Below are 23,344 nucleotides of genomic sequence, written 5' to 3'. Positions count from 1 at the left end.
CTTCAGATCCAAAATCAAAAGATGAGGCATGCTTTAAAAACAATAGGACAAGACATAAAAACATTATGCAATACTTAGGACCATACTACACAACATTCACATACTTGCATCAAGAAGTAAAAGCAATACTTTGTGAAATCCAGGAAACTGAAATCACCACCTGTAACTGTAGCACCTACCAAAACAAAAATTAGTATCCAGGACAATTTGGCTCACTTGCAAACTTTAAAAAACAGTGATGAGGAAAAATACAAAAATGAGATTCTTGGAATAGAAATGCTAACAGTAGGCAGAAACAAAGTAATAGTTTAATCAGAGAACGTTGAAGACAAAGTCAAATACCTAAGTGAACAAAACCGAACCCTGAAGTTAATGAAGTGGAAGATTTTAATGGTTTGGGTTAAATGGTTAATGATAATGAAGAGGTAATTGTTTGCATTGTTTGAAAGATGACTTTGTAGTTGGAAGGAGTGAAAAGAATTTAATTGTTGTTGATTTCATTTATCATGAAATAAAATCTGTTAGTGCTGAAAATAATGAACTACTACCTGAACTGTCAAGGCCAAATAAACTTTGATGATTTTGTAGTCAGCTACAACTTAACTGGTGGACAATTTATCAAAACAAATTTTGTGATCAGTTTAGAAACAGTTGTGTACATGTTTGTATTACTCTGCAAGTAATTAAATGTTTAAAACACCATCTAATCTTGATGCAGAATTTTATAATTTGGACTTGTCATCCATAAAAATTCCATAATTGTTTCAGCCCACACCATTATGGAGCCACCACTAACTTCCACAGTGCCTTGTTGACAACCTGAGCCCATGACTTTGTGGGGTCTATGCCACATTTGAACCCGACCATCGACATTGGGACTCATCTGATGAGGCCACTGTTTCCCAGTCGACTAGCGTCCAACCAAAAATAGTCATGAGCCCAGGGGAGGTGCTTCAATCTATGTCATGCTGTTAGCGTAGACTGTCTGCCACCATAGTCCATCGACTCCCAATTTTGCCACACACTCGTACGTACATCGTACGACCTGCATTGACTTCTGTGATTATTTCACAGTGTTGCTTGTCTGTTAGCACAGACAACTCTACACAAATGCTGCTGCTCTTGGGTGTTAAGTGAAGGCTATTGGCCACTGCATTGCCCGTGATGAGACAACACTGGAATGTGGCATTCTTGGCACAGGCACACTATTGACACGGTGGATCTTGGAATATTGAATTCCCTAACAATTTCTGAAATGGAATGTCCCATGCATCTAGCTTTACCTACCATTCCATGTTCCAAATCTTAATTCCCTTCGTGTGGCCATACTCAAGTTGGACACCATTTCACATGAATCACCTGAGTGCAAATGACAGCTCTGCCAAGGCACTGCCCTTTTATACCTTGCATATGCGATACTACTGCCATCTGTATACGTGCATATCACTATCCCATGACTTTTGTCACAACAGTGTATAGCGGAAAGGCTGAGTTGCAGACAGACAGATATACATTTGAGCTTTTGGCCAAAAAGCCTTCTTCTGAAGAAGAAAACACAGACACATTCACAGAAGCACATCACTCACACACTGCATATAGCCAACTGGATCTGCTGAAGGGAGATATGTGGATACATGGGAGTGGGAGTAAGAGTGGAAGTGAGGGTGGGTGTGGGTGTGGGAAGGGGGGATAAGGAAAAGGCTGGGGCTCGGAAAGGCAGAGGGAGGGCCAAAGCAGGGATAGCATGGAAGGGGTGGGGAAACATGTAGTGCCTGCTTGTGGGAGCATGTAGGGGCATGCTGGGGATAGGGTAGGGCTGCTAGGTGCTGTCAGGGGTCTGAATGGAGGGGTGGAAAGAGAGAGAAGCAGGTGAGGGGCAAAAAGGGGTGCATTGGTGGAATAAAAAGGTGTATAGTGCAGGAGTGGGAGCAAGAATGGAAATAGGTGGGTGAAGGACACAGACTGGAAGGTTAAGGTCAGAGGGGATGTGGGAGACGTAGGATGTATCGCAGGGAGAGCTCGTGTTCAATTCGGAAAAGCTGGTGGTGGTAATGAGGATTCAGATGGCACATGCTGTGAAGCAGTCACTCAAGTGAAGTACATCATGTTGGCCAGTATATTCAGCATGGTCCAGCTGTCCCTTGGTCACAGTTTGTCAGTGGCTATTCATGCAGACAGACAACTTGTTGACTGTCAAGCCCAGTCAGACTGGTTTATAACTGGTTCATGTGTGCAACAGGACAGATCTCTCCCCCCTCACACTCGTCACATGCACGGACATGATGATGAAAGAAAACAGCCATGACCAGTGATCATTACTATTGGGATTTCTCTAAATTTCCACTGGTGAATGCCATGGTGGTTCCTTTGAAAAGGTAACATTTATTATTCTGCTCTATTGCTGTATAACTGTAGCTTTCAATCTCTTTGCTGACCTTGTTTGTAATTCATTAGCAAAGTAAAGTTGTGTGACAGTGTTGGTTGTGAGATCTCTCGGGGATTGGTGTGGCTGTCTAATTGGAAAGGTTTACTATCTTTACGCCAAAAGTAGCTATCTTTCAACAAATGTGAGTCGTCTGAAGTGTATCCATTGAGTGGAGGTGACTGGGCTGATTGCATCTGGAGCTGAGCCATGTTTGCATAGCTATGGACGACAAATGAAAAAGAAAGAGAAAGAGAGAGAGAGAGAGAGAGAGAGAGGAGGGGGGGGGGGGGTCTGGTTCCAACTCACCTCCAGAAACATCAAGAGGGTCAGGGAGGGGCAGTAGCCTTTTCAGTAGTTGCAGGGGCAACAGTCTGGATGCTTGACTGATCTGGCCTTGTAACTTTAACCAAAACGACCTTGTTGCACTAGTACTGCAAACGGATGAAAGCAAGGGGAAACTACAGTCATAATTTTTCCTGAGGGCATGCAGATTTACTGTATGGTTACATGATGATTGCATTCTCTTGGGTAAAATATTCTGGAGGTAAAATAGTCCCCAATTTGGATCTCTGGGCGGGGACTACTCAGGAGGGCGTCGTTATCAGGAGAAACAAAACTGGTGTTCTACGGATTGTAGCATGGAATGTGAGATCCCTTAATTGGGTAGGTAGATTAGAAAATTTAAAAAGGAAACTGAATATGTAAAAGTTAGATATAGTGGGAATTAGTGAAGTTCAGTGGCAGGAGGAACAAGACTTCTGGTCAGGTGTATACAGGGTTATAAATACAAAATGAAATGGGGGTAATGCAAGAGTAGGTTTAATAATGAATAAAAAAATACGAGTGCGGATAAGCTACTACAAACAGCATAGTGAATGCATTATTGTTGCCAAGATAGACACGAAGACCACAACTACCACAGTAGTACAAATTTATATACCAATTAGCTCCGCAGATGAAGTGATTGAAGAAATGTATGAAGTGATAAAAGAAATTATTCAGATAGTTAAGGGAGATGAAAATTTAATAGCCATGGCGGACTGGAATTCAATAGTAGGGGAAGGAAAAGTAGTAGGTGAATATGGACTCTGCGTAATGAATGAAAGAGGAAGCCACCTGGTACAATTTTGCACAGAACATAACTTAATCATAGCTACCACCAGGTTCAAGAATCATGAAAGGAGGTTGTATATGTGGAAGAGGGCCTGGAGACACAGGAAGGTTTCAGATATAATATATAATGGTAAGACAGAGATTCAGGAACAAGGTTTTAAATTTTAAGACATTTCCAGGGGCACATGTGGACTCTTGACCACATCTATTGGTTATGAACTGTAGATTAAAACTGAAGAAACTGCAAAAAGGTGGGAATTTATGGAGATGGAACCTGGACAAACTGAGAGAACCAGAGATTGTACAGAGTTTCAGAGAGAGCATTAGGGAACGATTGGCAAGAACGGGGGAAAGAAATAAAGTAGAAGAAGAATGGGTAGCTTCGAGAGATGAAATAGAGGAGGCAGCTGAGGATCAAGTAGGTAAAAAGACGACAGCTAGTAGAAATCCTTGGGTAACAGAAAATATATTGAATATAATTGATGAAAGGATGAAATATAAAATTGCAATAAATGAAGCAGCAAAAAGGAATACAAACATCTTAAAAATGAGATCGACAGGAAGTGCAAAATGGCTACACAGGGATGGTTAAAGGACAAATGCAAGGATGTAGAGCCGCATATCACTAGGGGAAAGGTAGATACTGCCCACAGGAAAATGAAAGAGACCTTTGCAGAAAAGAGAACCACCTATATGACTATCAAGAGCACAGATGGAAAACCAGTCCTAAGCAAAGAACGGAAAGCCGAAAGGTGGAAGGAGGTGTGCTTGAGGACAACATTACTGAAATGGAAGAGGACATAGAAGAAGATGAAATGGGAGATATGATACTACGGGGAGAATCTGATAGAGCACTGAAAAAGCAAAGTAAAAAAAAAAGGCGCCGGGAGTAGACAACATTCCATTAGAACTACTGATAGCCTTGGGAGAGCCAGCCACAACAAGACTCTACCATCTGGTGAGCAAGATGTTTGAGGTAGATTAAATACCCTCAGATTTCAAGAAGAATATAATAATTAGAGAAGAAAAGTTGCTACTCACCATACAGTGGAGATGCTGAGTCGCGATAGGCCTGAGACTGCAGACATGTGGGCAAGTTGTGTTCGCGTGTGTTTGTCTATTGCTGCAAAGGCCTTAATGACCGAAAGCTATAATTTTGTGAACCTTTTTGTTGGGCCTATCGCGACTCAGCATTTCTGCTATATGGTGAGTAGCAACTTTCCTTCTCTAATATTGTTACATTCCATCCTGGACTTTCCATTGCTTGAGAATATAATAATTCCAATCCCTAAGAAAGCGGGTGTCGACAGGTGTGAAAACTGCCGAACTATCAGTGTAATAAGTCATGGCTGCAAAATACTAACATGAATTCTTTACAGACAAATGGAAAAACTGGTAGAAGCCAACCTCGGGGAAGATCAGTTTGGATTTTGTAGAAATGTTGGGACATGCAGGGCAATACTGACCCTCGACTTATCTTAGAAGATAGATTAAGGAAAGGCAAACCTACATTTCTGGCACTTGTAGTCATACAGGAAGCTTTTGACAATGTCGAATGGAATACTTTCGTTCAAATTCTGAAGGTTACAGTGGTAAAATACAGGAAGGGAAAGGTTGTTTACAATTTGTACAGAAACCAGATAGCAGTTATAAGAATCGAGGGGCACAAAAGAGAAGCAGTGATTGCAAAGGGAGTGAGACAGAGTTGTAGCCTATCCTCGATGTTACTCAAACTGTATATTGAGCAAGCAGTAAAGGAAACAAAAGAAAAATTCGGAGTAGGAATTAAAATCCATGGAGAAGAAATGAAAACTTTGTGGTATGCCGACGACATTGTAATTCTGTCAGAGACAGCAAAGGACCTGGAAGAGCAGCTGAACGGAATGGACAGTGTCTTGAAAGAAGGATATAAGATGAACGTCAACAAAAGCACAATGAGGATAATGGAATGTAGTCAAATTAAATCAGGTGATGCTGAGGGAATTAGATTAGGAAATGAGACACTTAAAGTCTTATATTACTTTTTGCTATTTGGGGAGCAAAATAACTGATAATGGTCAAAGAAGAGAGGGTTAAAAATGTAGACTGGATCTGGCAAGTAAAGTGTTTCTGAAGAAGAGAAATTTGTTAACATTGAGTAGAGATTAAAGTGTCAGGAAGTCTTTTCTGAAAGTATTTGTATGGAGTGTAGCCATGTGTGGAAGTGAAACATAAATGATAAACAGTGTAGACAAGAAGAGAATAGAAGCTTTCGAAATGTGGTGCTACTGAAGAATGCTGAAGATTAGATGGGCAGATCGTGTAAGTAATGAGGAGCTGCCGAATAGAATCAGGGAGAAGAGGAATTTGTGAAACAACCTGACTAGAAGAAGGGATCGGTTGGTAGGACACGTTCTGAGGCATCAAGGGATTATCAGTTAAGTACTGGAGGGAAGCGTGGAGGATAAAAATCGTAGAGGGAGACAAAGAGGTGAATACACTAAGCAGATTCAGAGGAATGTAGGTTGCAGTAGGTACTGGAAGATGAAGAAGCTTGCACAGGATAGAATAGCATGGAGAGCTGCATCAAACCAGTCTCTGGTCTGAAGACAACAACAACCACCCCATGAAATACTGTGAAGAGTCTTGGAACTTAACATAGGGCACTGTCATGAAATCTGTCTCTCCTCTCCTTGCTCAGATAATATATGAAAACCGTTAACTATCATAAGGTGAAAGAGGAGGTGGGATGTCATTGGACATTGTCCAGATGCACCAGGTTATGCCAAATGACTGGTTAGGAAATATAACTGACTGCTGTACTGGACTGGGAGTGAGATGAAGATGACTTGGAGACAACTAAAGAGAGATTTAAATCTAGCAGCGCCTCAAAGTTAACAATGAGGCAGTTCGTTATGATCATCACGAGCAACAAATATGATAACTGGAGTTCATGGCTGTTTTATTTCTTCCATACATTAGGGTTTCTGGTGAACATTTCTCACACATGCTTAATTATCTCCAGTCGTGATACCAATGGCCACATGAGTTTTTCACAAAGTGCAAACAATCAGTCTCACTAATTTTGTTGCACCCATCAATTGTTCTCCCTATCAGAGCTTTTTACATGTTATATGAAATAAGAACTATGTTGAATCATCACAAGCAATTCACATTTAACAGATTCAAGATAAAAAATGTAAGTATTGTTTCTTTGTCTGCCATGTTTACTGTCTTTGGTGCACTCTGCTACTGTGCCACTAAGAAATAATGAATAAAGTTTTGAGTCAATCTGTTTGCTAATGAATGACCTTTTCGCCTTGTCTTGCAATGATAACACAATTGAAACTCTGGACATACTTACAGAAACTTGCATTATCGAGTGTCTTACCTTATTTTATTTTCATTCAGTATCTCTTCAATTATCAGCTAACTGATATGACACTTGCATTAATACTTTATAAATAACAGGTTGTATCATACCTTCTTCTTCTTCATCAGCATCCATGATATCAGCACAACAAATCGAATAACATATTAAACTGAGGAATCCCAAAGGAAGACCAAACAGCACAGCTGTCAGAACAGGATTTCCCTGCCACATTTCTGCTAAAGATGTCCTTGCTTCAAAGTAAGTACGATACATCCTGACAACCAGTGTATTTCCTCCATAAGCCTACAAACAAATAAGTTAATCATTTTTATTCATCACTACAACATTTACTTGAACTACTAACATTCCACAACTTCAAATAGACATAAGCAATTTATGTACAAAGAAAGTCCAGCTCACTAAAGAAAAAAGTTCTGAGAAAGCAGAGGGCTCACCTCTGATCAAGTGGCTAGTGTGGATAGATAGTTTATAGAATTATAAGAATATGATTCTTGGAGAGTGATGTTACAATCATTGCTGTCAATAAAAAGATAAAATTATCTCCAGCCAAAAGGCTAGTTGAAACACTGTAGTGATTTACAAGGCATTGTCCTACTGAATGTGGTAGGCCTTCATTTGAACTGTAAAACATCACATTTTTCACATATACAATTCATACATCAAGAAGTGACAAAATCCTGGGACTGTCCAAGTTTTGAAACCTTTTGAAATAGCTTACAGCTCTAAACCAAGAAGATTTAATGCTCACAAATTGCAAGATAGTCCAAGTTCAACATTTCTGGAAAAACAGAGTGTGACATTTTTCTAGTCCCAGTTATTAAGTATGTAAGGAAATTGCATTTAGTTACAATGCAAAAGATCAGCAGCATTTTCCATAACATTTCTTTCAATCTATGTAAACACAACATGCCCAACAGGGGTTGGAAGTTAAAGTATGTAACATGTAATTTCCATGGCAAGTGTCTAAAAATAAGAAAAAAATAAAAGAACAGCAATGTTCTTGATGACAGAGAAACTGAATTTAGGTACAACTGCTCCAACAAGAATCAGTAAACATTCCATTATCACCATCACAGAACTGCAGCGTGCTATGATTAAGCCCACTTTTTTTGGAGACAGACAAACTTGATTTTATGCTTGTAAAGTATCTAAAAAATAAGTGGAGCTGCAATGCATGGCTGAAAAAGCAGTAGAAGCATTTACATTACCATAAAAAAAGAGATTTTAGTGATTTTAGTATCACACAACTGCCTCCACCACCACCACCATCTCAGCTATCATGAATCTGATACAATAACCTACCATAAAGAAGGAATATAAAGAAGTATCATACTGAAAATCACATTCAACACAGCACACCTTCTCAGGGCTTTACTATCCAAGCACACAATATTTCCAACACAAAAATTTCAAGGCTAGGTCTATACCAACAGGAACTGAGTCACCGAAGACGACTGTGTCACTGAAGATGACTGTGTCACTAAATAAATACATCTGATTTTGTGAAGCATAATACTCCATTAGAGAAATAGCATTTTTATGGAATACATGCTTAGCATATTGCCATTTTAATTCTCAAGAAATAAACAAGATATGAAAAGTTACTGCAGCTTTTCACGTAATTCACACAAAGATGTCGCACCATCTACATGAGGGGAAATTATAACAGACATACAGCAAGGTTCTATTATGGTGTAACTATTGTTTTCATTATATGTTAATCATCTACCATTTTATTTGGAAAGAGAAGCAAAATTAGTAGTTTTCGAGTGTGGCCCAAGCATTGCTGTCAATGCAAGTAAGGATGCATTGATAGAGACAACAGTAAGTTACATTTTTAAAAATGTTTTATATAGTTAGCACAAATAGACTAATACTGATTTTTTTTAAAAGACTTTCATCTGATTTTATACTGATAAAAATATTCCATCTACAATTAATTGAGAGAGAGAGAGATAGGGGGGGGGGGGAATAAAAAAAAAAATATTCTAAAATCTTGCATTTGAACATTGATGAGAAAAACGAACATTTAGTATCCACTACTTTTCTTATAAGAATAATTTAACTTAACAGACAGTGAAATTAATAAGTTAAAATATTTTGTTTCATGTCATTTATATAATATATGATGATAATTTTGGGGATGACACATTTAACCTAACAGTATTTGTTGTGGGAAAAATATAATTATGCATGGAGATCAGACACGGTAAATCTTGTAGGCATGTTTAAAGTATTAGGAATATTAATTGTAGGTACAGAGTGTATTTTTTTACTCCTGAACTTTGTCAACAATTCATCCAAGTTTGAGACTAAGAGAGATTTACAAATACAAGACTAGGAAGAATATTTATCCATTCTATCACCTAGCGAATCTGACTTAAAAAAAAAGAGGGGGGGGGGGGAATGAAATACACAACCATCCAACATACCTTTAGATATAAAAATATCTTAAGGACAGCACAAATGCTTTCAAATGCCAGTCACAGTGTTGGTATGGTGGTCTTAAATGCAATACAAACCATGAATGAAAAGTATCATACTAACATGTAAGCACGCTTTTATAAATTACACTGCATGACTTCTGGTAATGCATTAATAATAAAGTGTGAATCCCTGGAGGGAAGACAACGTTCTTTTCATGAGGCAACAACTGAGAAAATTTAGAGAATTGGAATTTGAAGCTGGCTAAAGCCATCACTAAACATTTCACATAAGGATCACGAAGATAAGGTAAGAAAAATTAGAGCTTGTGTGGAGGCATAGACACATTTGTTTTTCCTTCATTCTGTTTGCAAATGGAACAAGAAAGGAAACAGCAAGTAGTGGTACAAGGTACCATCTGCCACACACCATACGGTGGCTTGTGAAGTATGTATATAAGCTGATGGACAAAGAAGAAAAAAAAATCTGAACACCTAAAAGGATTTGTGCAAAATATAAAAAAGTTGGTAGGCAGATTTCTATATCTGAAAGATGATGGCTTTTCAGATTTCGCACCAGTCACATAAGAGCGAGGATGCAAATCAGGTTTGCTTTAAACACTCACTGTAATGGTTGTGAGAGTTAGTTACCTCTGAGATGGGATGTGATGAGATGAGATGATGGTAGTCAAGAATGAGTTTAAGGTGACAAAGACATCATCAACACTTCACTGAGTTTGATCCAGGTCGTGTAATAGGGCTATGAGAAGCTGGATGTTTCTTCCACGATACTGCAGAAAGACTTGGTATGAATGTAGCCACTGTACACGATTGCTGGCAGGGGTGGTCATGAGAATGCACAGTCGCAGGAAGACCAGGCTCCAGATGCCCATGTGGCACTATTAAGAGGGAAGACCATTATGTTCATTGCATGCCTCTGGCACATCATACAAAGTCTGCAGCAGCAAACTGAGCAACAGCTGGCACCACAGTGTCACAACAAACTATTACACATTGGTTATTTCAAGGACAGCTCTGAGCCAGATGCCCTGTAGAGTGCATTCCACGGACCCCAAACCACCATGATCCGCGACGAAACTGGTGTCAAGCGAAAGCTCGTTGGAGGGCAGGGTGTGGGTGTGTTCTGTTTCCTGATGAAAGCTAGAGTTCTGCCTCGGTGCTAGTGATGGCCATGTGTTGGTTGGAAGGAGTCTAGTTGAGGCCTGCGACTGTCTGCATGCTGGAACCTACGCCTGGAGTTATGGTCTTGGTTGCGATTTCATATGACAGCAGGAGCACTCTTGTGGTTACCTCACACATCCTGACTGCAAAACTGTACGTCAGTCTGGTGATTCAATTTCTTGTGCTGCCATTCATGAACAGCATTCCAGGGAGTGTTTTCCAAAAGGATAACAGTTGCCCACATATGTCCATTGTAACCCAACATGTTCTACAGAGTGTTGACATGATGCCTTGAGCTGCTCAATCACCAGATCTGCCTTCAACTGAGCACATATGGGACATCATTGGATGACAGCCCCAGCCTCGTCCACAAACAGCATTAAACAAACGTCCCTATATTGACTGACATAGTGCAAAAAGCATGGAACTCCATCCCACAAACTGACATCCAACACCTGTGCAAAGCAATGCATGCACATTGGCATGCTTATGTTCAACATTCTGCCAGTTACATTGGTTATTAACGTACCAGAATTTCAAATTTGCAATGACTTAACCTGTGATCTTGCAATGTTTATCAGTTAGATTTGTTACCCAGACAAATGTATTCCGAAAATTTCATATCTCTACAGTAATTATTTTTTGGTGTTGTGAGTTTTATTCCATCAGTGTAGCTGTAGCAGTATAATATTTCAGGTATGCAAAAGAAGTCCTCTGTCTGCAAAGAATTATCTTTTCCAGTTGTAGGTAGCCACTATTATCATTCTGCTACAACCATTTCCCAACATAAACAAATCATCATATGCGCTAGCATACACAAAACTATACAGAGTTATGTTGATTTTTATACAAATACTAATTTCAGCTATGACCTTCAAAAATAATCTCATTTGTATTTAACAAACTCTTTGTTGTCTTACTTGTCTCCTATCCTGTACACGTCATTTCCACCAGGTATCATCCCCTGAAAGTTACAACTATATGCTCTAATTTACAAACCAAACAATCACACAGGAGAATGCGCTCTTTTACAAATTTAAGGTAAAAAAGAAATAATGTATTCAATGTATAGAAAATGTGTGTGTCTGCTTAGAACAAAATAAATACATATGGTAATCATTAACTTTAACAAAAGAAGAAAGCTCTACTGATAACTTATATACGTACTGGTGCCGACTGGTTATGTATCCGTTCTAAAAAAGCAGTAACAGATGCAATAGTCATCTGGCGTGGCTCTTCTTCAGGAATGTGGTGATGGTTTGTAGTAGAATTAATAACCAACAAATGTGGGAGAGGTAGTACTGACATTGCAATTGAATTGGCCAGTTCAGGACTACCAATCCAGCCGAACTGAAAATATCTGAAATCAATTTACAGCAAAGTTAATTTAATGAAAATTAATGATAAAAACAGGAGGGAAGTGAGAAGGAAGAGGAGAATATTTTTATTATTTTGGCATCTGAGCAGGACTCATACAGCCATCATCACACATGTAAGGTTGAAAACATGGTTTGAATACATAAAACATAAGCAAAAATAAAATTACATTAGAAATACGAGGGCAGTTCAATAAGTAATGCAACACATTTTTTTTTCTCGGCCAATTTTGGTTGAAAAAACTGGAAATTTCTTGTGGAATATTTTCAAACATTCCTGCTTCGTCTCGTATAGTTTCATTGACTTCCGACAGGTGGCAGCGCTGTACGGAGCTGTTAAAATGGCGTCTGTAACGGATGTGCGTTGCAAACAACGGGCAGTGATCGAGTTTCTTTTGGCGGAAAACCAGGGCATCTCAGATATTCATAGGCACTTGCAGAATGTCTACAGTGATCTGGCAGTGGACAAAAGCATGGTGAGTCGTTGGGCAAAGCGTGTGTCATCATCGCCGCAAGGTCAAGCAAGACTGCCTGATCTCCCGCGTGCGGGCCGGCCGTGCACAGCTGTGACTACTGCAATGGCGGAGCGTGCGAACACACTCGTTCGAGATGATCGACGGATCACCATCAAACAACTCAGTGCTCAACTTGACATCTCTGTTGGTAGTGCTGTCACAATTGTTTACCAGTTGGGATATTCAAAGGTTTGTTCTCGCTGGGTCCCTCGTTGTCTAACCGAACACCATAAAGAGCAAAGGAGAACCATCTGTGCGGAATTGTTTGCTCGTCATGTGGCTGAGGGTGACAATTTCTTGTCAAAGATTGTTACAGGCGATGAAACATGGGTTCATCACTTCGAACCTGAAACAAAACGGCAATCAATGGAGTGGCGCCACACCCACTCCCCTACCAAGAAAAAGTTTAAAGCCATACCCTCAGCCGGTAAAGTCATGGTTACAGTCTTCTGGGACCCTGAAGGGGTTATTCTGTTCGATGTCCTTCCCCATGGTCAAACGATCAACTCTGAAGTGTATTGTGCTACTCTTCAGAAATTGAAGAAACGACTTCAGCGTGTTCGTAGGCACAAAAATCTGAACGAACTTCTCCTTCTTCATGACAACGCAAGACCTCACACAAGTCTTCGCACCCGAGAGGAGCTCACAAAACTTCAGTGGACTGTTCTTCCTCATGCACCCTACAGCCCCGATCTCGCACCGTCGGATTTCCATATGTTTGGCCCAATGAAGGACACAATGCGTGGGAGGCACTACGCGGATGATGAAGAAGTTATTGATGCAGTACGACATTGGCTCCGACATCGACCAGTGGAATGGTACCGTGCAGGCATACAGGCCCTCATTTCAAGGTGGCGTAAGGCCGTAGCATTGAATGGAGATTACGTTGAAAAATAGTGTTGTGTAGCTAAAAGATTGGGGAATAACCTGGTGTATTTCAATGCTGAATAAAACAACCCCTGTTTCAGAAAAAAAAATGTGTTGCATTACTTATTGAACTGCCCTCGTATATTAAAAATAGAGCTGTTCTTTCGAGGTATATAAAAGAAAATGTATTCTCAAGTCTTTCAAGCAAAGCACTATGGTGACATGTCAGCAACAGCAGCCAGAAGTTGAAGGAGATGCCTTGCAGTATTTTATCTGTTTGTGCTGCCAAAAAATGTGAGACTCAGATGTTAGGACTGGCCACTGAATTCATTTTGGCTTGTAATCTTTGCCTTTGTATTTGGTGGTCTGTGCTCCATTTCTCTCCAATTGTTAAAATTTAAAGGATATGTAGATGGTAATTCCAAGTCCCCCCTTCACTCAGTCATAGACAACTACTTTGGCTAGCTTGTCTGCTGTTTCACTGCCAAGTACGTCACAGTGTGCTTTTACACAGCACATGGTAAATTTCTGATCCCTATTTCTAATCTGTAACATCAGAGTCATGATGTCAAATGGTATTGGACGGTTGTATGTTCCACTGTGCAGATCTCTTAATAGTCCAGTGTTGACCTGGAATCAGAAAGGACAACAAACTCAGAGCCAAAGTGCTTCTCAGCATATTGAAAGGCTTGAAGAATGCCAAAAGATTAGCCTTCATTATCATGAGTTCCTTGAATTTCATTCCAATATGACAGCTGCAATCCCAGTAAGCACAATGACATTCCTCTTTATTCTTCAAAGCATCAGTAGATGGTCAAAACATGTTTCGCCAATATGCAATTATTTGAAAAGCCACAGAAAAAAAGGACAGGTCAATTACAACTTGTGCTTCCAATACACAGATACAGCTGTCTGCTTCAAAACAGAATAATTCTTGTGAGCAAATGCTTCATTTGAGAAATGGGTATCCATGTGTGGAGCAACAAGACGATGAAGACACTTAGTGATCCAGTGTCCGGACATACAGCATGACTCCACTAAGGTACAGATGTCTTACAATATCTGATCTTACGTGAACAGTAACAGTGCGAATAAAAATTTCACATTTAGGTAGTCAAAACAAAGATATAGGGGATGCTCATTTGCTTCAACTAAAAGAGTGGTAGTCAGTGTTGACAGGCACAATCTAAACCCTTTGTGCTGGCATTTGTCTAATTGTCTTAGACACTTCCAGAGCTGACCCAAAACAATGACAAGTATAATCTATTTAAGGACATACTGAAGTACAATACAGTCTATTGCAATTTATGTAATTTTCTTCCAAAGCATGCCTTCTGTACAGTTTTGATGCTTCCCTTCTTTCCAGCAATGCACTATTGGATTCCTCATCCATCAAACTGGTACTGTTTTTCGTTTTTGGAACAAAATGTTTATTTTGTGGAACAGATACTGTTGCAGTTTCTTCTGTAAGTTTTTTAGTAAACTGCAGGAGCATCCACGGAAAAGTCCCAGAATTAGTATTGCTTACTGAAGGTTATAATGCACAGATAGTATTGGGAACAGAAAGCTGGTTGAAACCAGCTGTCAATGACAACAAAGTCCTCAGTTCAGATTGGAATGTTTATCATAGGATAAATTAGTCGCCAATGGTGGCGGTGTGTTCATTGCAGTAAAAAATTCGATAAAATCTACAGAGGTTACCACAGATTCCGAATGTGAATTGATCTGGGTGGAACTGAGTATCAAAGAATGGTCAAAAATGGTGATCGGATGCTTTCACAGACCACCTAGGTCAAGATCTGTAGTTCTAGAGTGCTTCAGACAGAAATTGCAGAACAACATTAGTAATTTTCTGGATCATGCCATTGTAATAGGGTGTGACTTAAACTTGTCAGGTATAGACTGGGAGTGTTATGCCATCAAAACTGGTGCCAGAAACAGGGATTCGTGTGGCATTGCTCTGGATGTCTTGTCCGAAAATTACCTTGAGCAGATGGAGCACCAACTCATGAGGGCGACATCTTAGACCACCTGGCAACAAACAGACCTGAACTTATCGAATCAGTTAACGTAGAGGAAGGTATCAGTGATCATAAGGTTGTGACAGCATCTATGACGACGGGTCCTACAAGGAATGTTAAGAAAGGTAGGAAGATATAATTTCTCAGCAAGGGTGACAGGATACAAATTTCAGAATATCTCAGCAGTCAGCATCAAATATTCGGTGATGAGGAAGAAGATGGGGAGAACAATTGGAAAAAATTCAAAGGCACTGTTTAATATGCCCTAGAAAAGTGTGTTCCAAGTAAGGTTTTAAGGGATGGGAAAGATCTACCATGGTTTAATAGTCATGTTAGAATAGGACTACATAAACAAAGAGCACTTCATATCAGATTCAGAAGAAGTAATAACCTAGCTGACAAACAAAAGCTGAACGAAGCGAAAATGAGTATAAGGAGAGCAATGAAAGAAGCGTTCAATGATTTTGAAAGCAAGATGTTGTCAACTGACATGAGTCAAAATCCTAAGAGATTTTGGTCGTATATAAAATCAGTAAGTGAGTCAATTATCATCTTTTCATTCTCTCAGCGACCACGCTGGCACCGACACGGAAGATAACAGAGAAGGCTGAAATACTGAATTCGGTCTTCCGAAGTTGTTTCACTGCAAAAGATGGTAACACTACCCTCCTTTTAATTGTTTTAGGAATGTTGAAATGGCAGATATTGAGGTAACTCATCATGAATTGAAATGAAGCTACAATCGCTTAGTAGTGGAAAGGCATCAGGACCAGATGCACTGAAGCTCAAATAGTTATAGGCACAGAAAGCTGGCTAAAGCCGGAAATAAGTTCGGGCGAAATTTTCTCAAATTATCTAATAGTGTTCAGAAAGGATAGATTAAATAAATTGGCGGTGGAGTATTTATTGCTGTTAGAAGTGGTTTACCTTGTAGCGAAATTGAAGTAGATAGTTCCTGTGAAATAGTATGGGTACAGGTTATACTTGACAATCGGACTAAACTATTAATTGGATCTTTTTACCGACCCCCAAATCAGAAGATATAGTTGCTGAAGAGTTCAAAAAAAACTTTAGTCTCATTTCAAATAGGTACCTCACTCATACAGTTATAGTCACTGGTGATTTCAATCTACCCTCAATATGCTGGAAAAATTATACGTTTAAAGTCAGCGGCATAAAACATCATCCAAAATTGCGCACTGAATGCTTTCTCAGAAAGTTATTTTGAACAATTAGTTCATCAGTCCACTCGAAGTGTAAATGGTTGCGAAAGCATACTTGACCTCTTAGCAACAAATAATCCTGGACAAATAGGGAGTATCATGATGAATACACGGATTAGTGACCACAAGGCAGTTGCTGGTAGGCTGAATACCGTAACACCTACAACCATCAAAAAGAAATGCGAAGTACATCTATTTAAAAAAGCTGATAAAAATGCTCTTAATGTCTTCTTAAGAGAGAGTCTCTAGTCCTTCCGATCTGATCACACAAGCGTAAAAAAGACGTGGAATAATTTCAAAGAGGTAGTAACGACAGTGATTGAGAGATACATACCACATAAATTAGTAAGTGGTGGTACTGATCCCCCATAATACACAAAAAGGATCAGATTGATTTTGCAGACAATGGGGGGGCGGGTGGGGTGGTGGTGGTGGTGGTGGTGGTGGTGGTGGTGGTGTGGGGGGGCATGCCAAATTTAAAAGAATTCAAAATCCCCAAGATTAGCAAAGTTTTGCAGAAGTTTGAAATATAATGCGTACTTCAATGCTAGATGCTTTTAATAATTTCCACAACGAAACTACGTCTCGAAATCTGGCAGAAAATCCAAATAGATTCTGGTCATACATAAAGCACACCAGTGGCAAGACACAATCAATACCTTCACTGCGCAACAACAACAGTGAAGTCATTGATGACAGTGCCACTAAAGCAGAGCTATAAAACACAGTTTTCCAAAATTTCTTCACCCAAGAAGACAAAGTAAATATTTTTGAATTCAAATCAACAACAACAGCCAAGATGAGAAATATAGAGGGAAAGCAGCTTAAATCACTTAATAAAGGCAATGTCTGGTCCAGATTGTATACCAGTCAGTTTCCTTTCAGAGTATGCTGATACAATAGCTCCATACCTAAAGACTGGAAAATTGCTCAAGTCACACCAATACTCAAAAAGGGAAATAGGAGTAATCCGCTGAATTACAGGCCCATATCACTAATGTTTAATGCAGTATGGTTTTGGAACACATACTGTGTTCAAACATTGTCTATTACCTTGAAGAAAATGATTTATTGACACACAATCAGCATGGATTCAGAAAACATCATTCTCGTGAAACACAATAGCTCTTATACTCATGAAGTAATGAATGCTATCGGCAGGGGATGTCAAACTGATTCCATATTTTTAGATTTCCAGAAGGGTTGACACCGTTCCTCACAAGTGTCTTCTAACAAAACTGCATGCCTATGGAATATCGCCTCAGTTGTGTGACTGGATTCACGATTTCCTGTTGGAAAGGTCACAGTTCGTAGTAACAGACGGAAAGTCACCGAGTAAAACAGAAGTAATATCTAACATTCCCCAAGGAAGTGTTATAGGCCTCTATTGTTTCTGATCTGTATTAACATCATAGGAGTCAATCTGAGTAGCATCAGGTCTACTAAAGAGACTGCTTACACCATGCCTGTCCGCCCTGTTCTGGAGTATTGCTGTGCAGTGTGGGATCTGCATCACGTGCGACTGACAGATGGCATCGAAAAAGCTCAAAGAAGGGTGGCTCAGTTTGTACTATTGCGAAAGAGGGGAGATAGTCCCACTGACATGATACGTGAAATGGAGTGGCAAACATTAAAACAAAGTGTTTTTCGCTGCGACGGGATCTTCTCATGAAATTTCAATCACCAGTTTTCTACTCCGATTGCAAAAACATTCTGTTGGCACCCACATACAGAGGGAGAAATTATTATCAAGATAAGAGAAATCAGGGCTTGCACAGAAAAATTTAAGTGCTCATTTTTCCCACGTGCCGTTCAAGAGTGGAACGGCAGAGAGATAGCTTGAAGGTGGTTCATTGAACCCTCTGCCAGGCACTTTATTGTGAATTGCAGAGTAATCACGTAGATGTAGATACCTATAAGATTCTATAAAGATTATGCAAAAGAACTTGCTCTCCTTATAGCAGTAATTTATCATAGATCGCTTGAGCAACAAAAGGTAGCTAACAATTGGAAAAAAGCGCAGGTCATTCTCGTTTTTAAGAAAGGCCGTTAGGCAGATCCACACAATTTTAGACCTGTATCATTGATGTCAATCTGTTGTAGAATTATGGAACATGTTTTATGCTCCAGGATTATGACGTTTTTGGAAAATGAACATCTCCTCTACAAAAAACAACATGGATTTGGAAAACAGAGATCCTGCAAAACTCAGTTCACTCTGTTCCTCCATGAGATCCACAGTGCAGTGGACAATGGCACTCAGGTTGATCCCATGTTCCTTGATTTTAGTAAGGCATTTGACACCGTCCCACATTGCCGTTTAATAAAAAAAAGTATGAGCCTATGGAGTATCGGAGCACACTTGTGATTGGATTCACAACTTCCTTGCAGTTAGAACTCAACATGTCACTCTTAATGGAACTAGATTGACAGATGTAAAGGTAATATCTGGAGTACCACAAGGAAGTGTGATAGGACCATTGCTGTTTACACTATATATATATAAATTATCTAGTAGAAATAAAGATGATGTGACTTACCAAACGAAAGTGCTGGCAGGTCGATAGACACACAAACAAACACAAACATACACATGTGTGTGTGTGTGTGTGTGTGTGTGTGTGTGTGTGTGTGTGTTTGTTTGTTTGTTTGTCTATCGACCTGCCAGCACTTTCATTTGGTAAGTCACATCATCTTTGTTTTTAGATATATTTTTCCCACGTGGAATGTTTCCCTCTATTATATTCTTATCTAGTAGAAAGCATCACATGCTCTTTAAGGCTATTCGTAGATGACGCAGTTGTCTATACCAAAGTAGCAACACCAGAAGGTAGTAAGAAAATTTGCAGAATGACCTGCAGAGAATTGATGAATGGTGCAGGCTCTGGCAGTTGACCCTGAACATAAATAAATGTAACATATTGCACATACATAGGAAAAGAAATCCACTACTGAGCAGCTACACTATTGATGACAAACAGCTGGAGACAGCGTCTGCCATAAAATATCTAGGTGTAACTATCCAGAGCGACCTTCAGTGGAATGACCACATAAAACAGATAGTGGGGAAAGCACACACCAGACTAAGACTCATCAGAAGAATCTTAAGGAAATTTAACTCATCCATGAAAGAAGTGGTTTATAAAGTGCTTGTTCGCCCGCTTCTTGAGTAATGTTCATCTATCTGGGACCCTTATCAGGTAGGACTGATAGAGGAGATAGAGAAGATCCAACGAAGAGCGGCATGTTTCATCTTGGGATCGTTTAGATGGCGTGAGGGCGTTACAGAGATGCTATACAAACTCCACTGGCAGACATTACAAGAGAGGTGTTGCGTGTCACGAAGAGATTTACTACTGAAATTTCGGGATAGCACTTTTCAGGAGGAGTGGAACAACATATTACTTCCCCCCCCCACACACATCTCGCGTATTGACCACAAGGAGAAAATTCAAGAAATTAGAACCAATACAGAGGCTTACCGACAATCATTCTTCCCATGCACTATTCATGAGTGGAACAGGGTTGGAGGGACCAGACAGTGGTACTGAAAGTACCTTCCACCACACACCATTAGGTGGCTTGCGGAGTATGATGTAGATGTAGATGCAGTATAAGCAACAAAATTCGCATAGTCTGTTCTTGTTTCTACACATGCTGAAAACATATGCATCTTATCTGAAAGTGTTGTAGTGTACTTGTTCCAGCATACTTTCCAAATGCTCCTCTTATAGGATGACCAAATGATGCACGTATCACCCCTCCACCACATCTGAGAATGACGGGTAGATGATCAGATCAGAGGGGTTTCTCTTACTACATCCATTGTGGAGTCTAGTGTTAAACTCAGGGACATCAAACATATACCTACAGCACTCAATCATTGGCTTGGTTCACTTATCATTGGTGAACACTCATTTAAAATAGTTAAATGACATTGTTGACAATCTCAGTTATTTTTCTGACGATGTTTTCTTGGTCTGGGCCCCAATCAGGGTGAACAGCATTAAAATCAACTAATATTATCTTTGGAACCACTATCAAATTAAACAATATACTCAGTTGTTTATGACATGCTTCCTTTGCAATATGTAAATCGACATTTCGTTTACTTCATTCCTGTTCATATACATTGTAGCTGCAGCAGCTTGAAGTGGTATTTCTTAACTGTCATCTCCTTGAATTTTATACAGGATTCCCTTTCTTGTAAGAAGTGGACTCCTCTCTTTATCATCATCTCTGTCGGCTTGAATTGCATCAAAGCCAGGACACAGAAAGGATTCATTTGGCAGCAACCACACATGTTTCAGGTATCACACATAATGAAATGTGGTTGGAGCATAAAATATGTAGGAGGCTGTGTTTGTTACATTTAATAGAATGAGCATTCCAGTGCATTACATTCTCAATGTATCCTGTCACTGTTGGATCCAGACTTAGTGGCAATTCTGTGATGAATTCCTACATTACTGTAGCTCGATCCTGCAAGTGCACCATCCTTTAGTGCTATTATAATTATTATTACATGGTACATTACGTTGCTTTGATTAAGCCATACTGAACAATTAGGTGCTCGTGACATGTTACTGAATGTGCACTTTCCTGTGCATTTCTCTGTTGCACTTTCTATGCCCTATTTGGTTCATTATTGCTTCTGTAGCTGTTAAAAACGTGATGCCTTTCACTGGTATATACAGCTGTACATTTGTACAACTTTGGGTGTTTGTTGAAGCAGCTGACTTGAGAAGTGATTATTCCTTTCATTTAGTGATTTTATGGCATTTGGATGTATCAGGTGACTAGCCATACTTAGCTGCAAGTATACAAATGGGTGGGAAGGTGCCAAACTTTTTGTGACTGAGACTGCATACATTACAAAATTTATTTGTGACGCTCCTTGCTGGCATGTTATGCTTTCTATTGCCAGGTACTGTTTAATTTTCCTCTGTCGAAAATACTCTGGAAACACTTTAAAATTAGACAGATGCCCTACTGATCAGTGAACACAAAATGAAGGTGTGTGCTACTCACGCTCATTAATATCTTTCAGGAGTAAGCACAGTGTTTCATATTACAACTGTGTTTACTAGAGTCATTACACAATAGGCAATTAGAGCACTGCAAAACAGGTCTCGCGTATCGTTCAATATAATAGTGCACACCATGTATACACACAAAGTCGGACCATTTCTGTGCTTTGAAGCTTACAAGACATGCTGTCCACAACATTTCCTTAATCTGTCCATTTTCCTGGACTTTCCTCGTGTGCTGTTTGACAGAGTACCAGATGACAACCATATTTTTTCTTGTGACAATTCAGTTATTATTATTCTCAGTTTTATCTTAAAGAATGTTATTAAATATGTTTCAAGACAATCATGTGCAAAAACAACATATAATTAGAAGCTACTGCTGCATAATTTGATTTTGACACAGTTATGGCCAGACTAAGTAATTTGCATAGCACCATTAGAGATCTGTACATCCAGCTTATACAAGTGTATCAGCTCCCTATATTCGTGGATGTAATCTCCCAATGCTTCTTTCTTTATGTACACTTTCGATGAATACAATGTAAGGGTCAACATTATATTGTTGATTTTCAGAGATGGCTGTAACCATCTCTGTGCTTGCTGTGAAGCTGCCTCAGAACCACCTATCATACATGGAAAGTTGATCAACCTGGTAGAGCAGCTGCAATCCCCCCCTCTCCCCCCTCCCCAATGCCATTTTACAGATGGATTGGTGACAGGTACCTCTTGATTATCTGCTAGGTTGACTTCACTGATGGCTTCATCAATATGGTCTATGTCAGTGTTTACGATATGATGAGCACTAAATACAGCATTGGAAACGCCATGTGGCACCACCGACAAACCGTTCCGAGTGGTCAGTGGTACCGCACCTTCACTATACTGGCCACCACCCAACCTGCACTCATGGCAGGACACACACTCGAAAAATGGCTAACACACTGTTGTCACAGGAAATTGGTTTCCTGTGTATATATATAAAACAAAGATTCTGTAACTTACCAAGCGCTGGTGTGTTGATACACACAATAAAAAACACACACAGCATCTTTGTTTTATATATCCCATGTGGAATGTTTCCCTCTATTACACACACACACACACACACACACACACACACACACACGTTGTTACAGAAGTGTATTCTAACTACTCATTAACGAATGTAAGTCCCCTCCACTGACAGAGTACAGAATGTCACTAGGGGATGTGAAGTCGTTCCATGGTGATGTGCACAATGGGTCTCCACACTATGTGTCAGTCAATGTTAGGGCTGCAGTTTGCAAAACCTAAAATGTCTGTTGCAACTTATAAATTTAAGATTAGAGAATGAGATGGCTGCTCTACACAAGTTGCACCTTCCTGCTGCAAGGACTCATCCACCAGACCAGCCCTCCTGTGTGGTCAAGCATTATCATCTATACATGTAACAAAGGGCTTCAAAGACCACAAATAAGGAACTCATGCTGTTGCATGATGACAACCCTGCAGACTAAAGTTATATTACTATTAGTAGTATATCTAGCAGCACAAATGCTCCTGATGTCAAGCTGCTCCAAACAAAAACATTGGTGCTGCTTAAACAATCTCCTTCCATTACATTAGCATGGTTTGAACATGTCCCAGGGATGTGTCTCATTAAAAAATGGAAAGAAGCACTATCCAGGCTAAACTGTGTCTCATCTGTGAACAGGAAACTTCCCTAATGTTCCTGAGTCCTTCACCGTAGGCCAGACATCACACTGACCACATCCACCATAGCTCTTTTTGTGAAGGGATTGCACCTTGAAAGT

General features: G+C 39.7%; 1 protein-coding gene across 3 annotated transcripts in view; it reads right to left on the bottom strand.

Moving 5' to 3' along the window:
• The window catches only part of LOC126251431 (protein disulfide-isomerase TMX3), a 186,901-nt gene that overhangs the window by 2,375 nt on the left and 161,182 nt on the right, over window positions 1-23,344 (bottom strand). For all 3 annotated transcript variants that reach the window (XM_049951850.1, XM_049951852.1, XM_049951851.1), the window contains 2 exons: window positions 11,684-11,876; window positions 7,001-7,193 (listed from right to left, as the gene is read on the bottom strand). In XM_049951850.1, the coding sequence (XP_049807807.1) occupies window positions 7,001-7,193; window positions 11,684-11,876 (386 nt within the window). The remainder of the gene's footprint in view (window positions 1-7,000; window positions 7,194-11,683; window positions 11,877-23,344) is intronic.

This window comes from Schistocerca nitens, chromosome 4, assembly GCF_023898315.1.
Source record: "Schistocerca nitens isolate TAMUIC-IGC-003100 chromosome 4, iqSchNite1.1, whole genome shotgun sequence".
Lineage (NCBI taxonomy): Eukaryota > Metazoa > Arthropoda > Insecta > Orthoptera > Acrididae > Schistocerca > Schistocerca nitens.
This window is presented reverse-complemented; position numbering and strand designations above follow the sequence as displayed.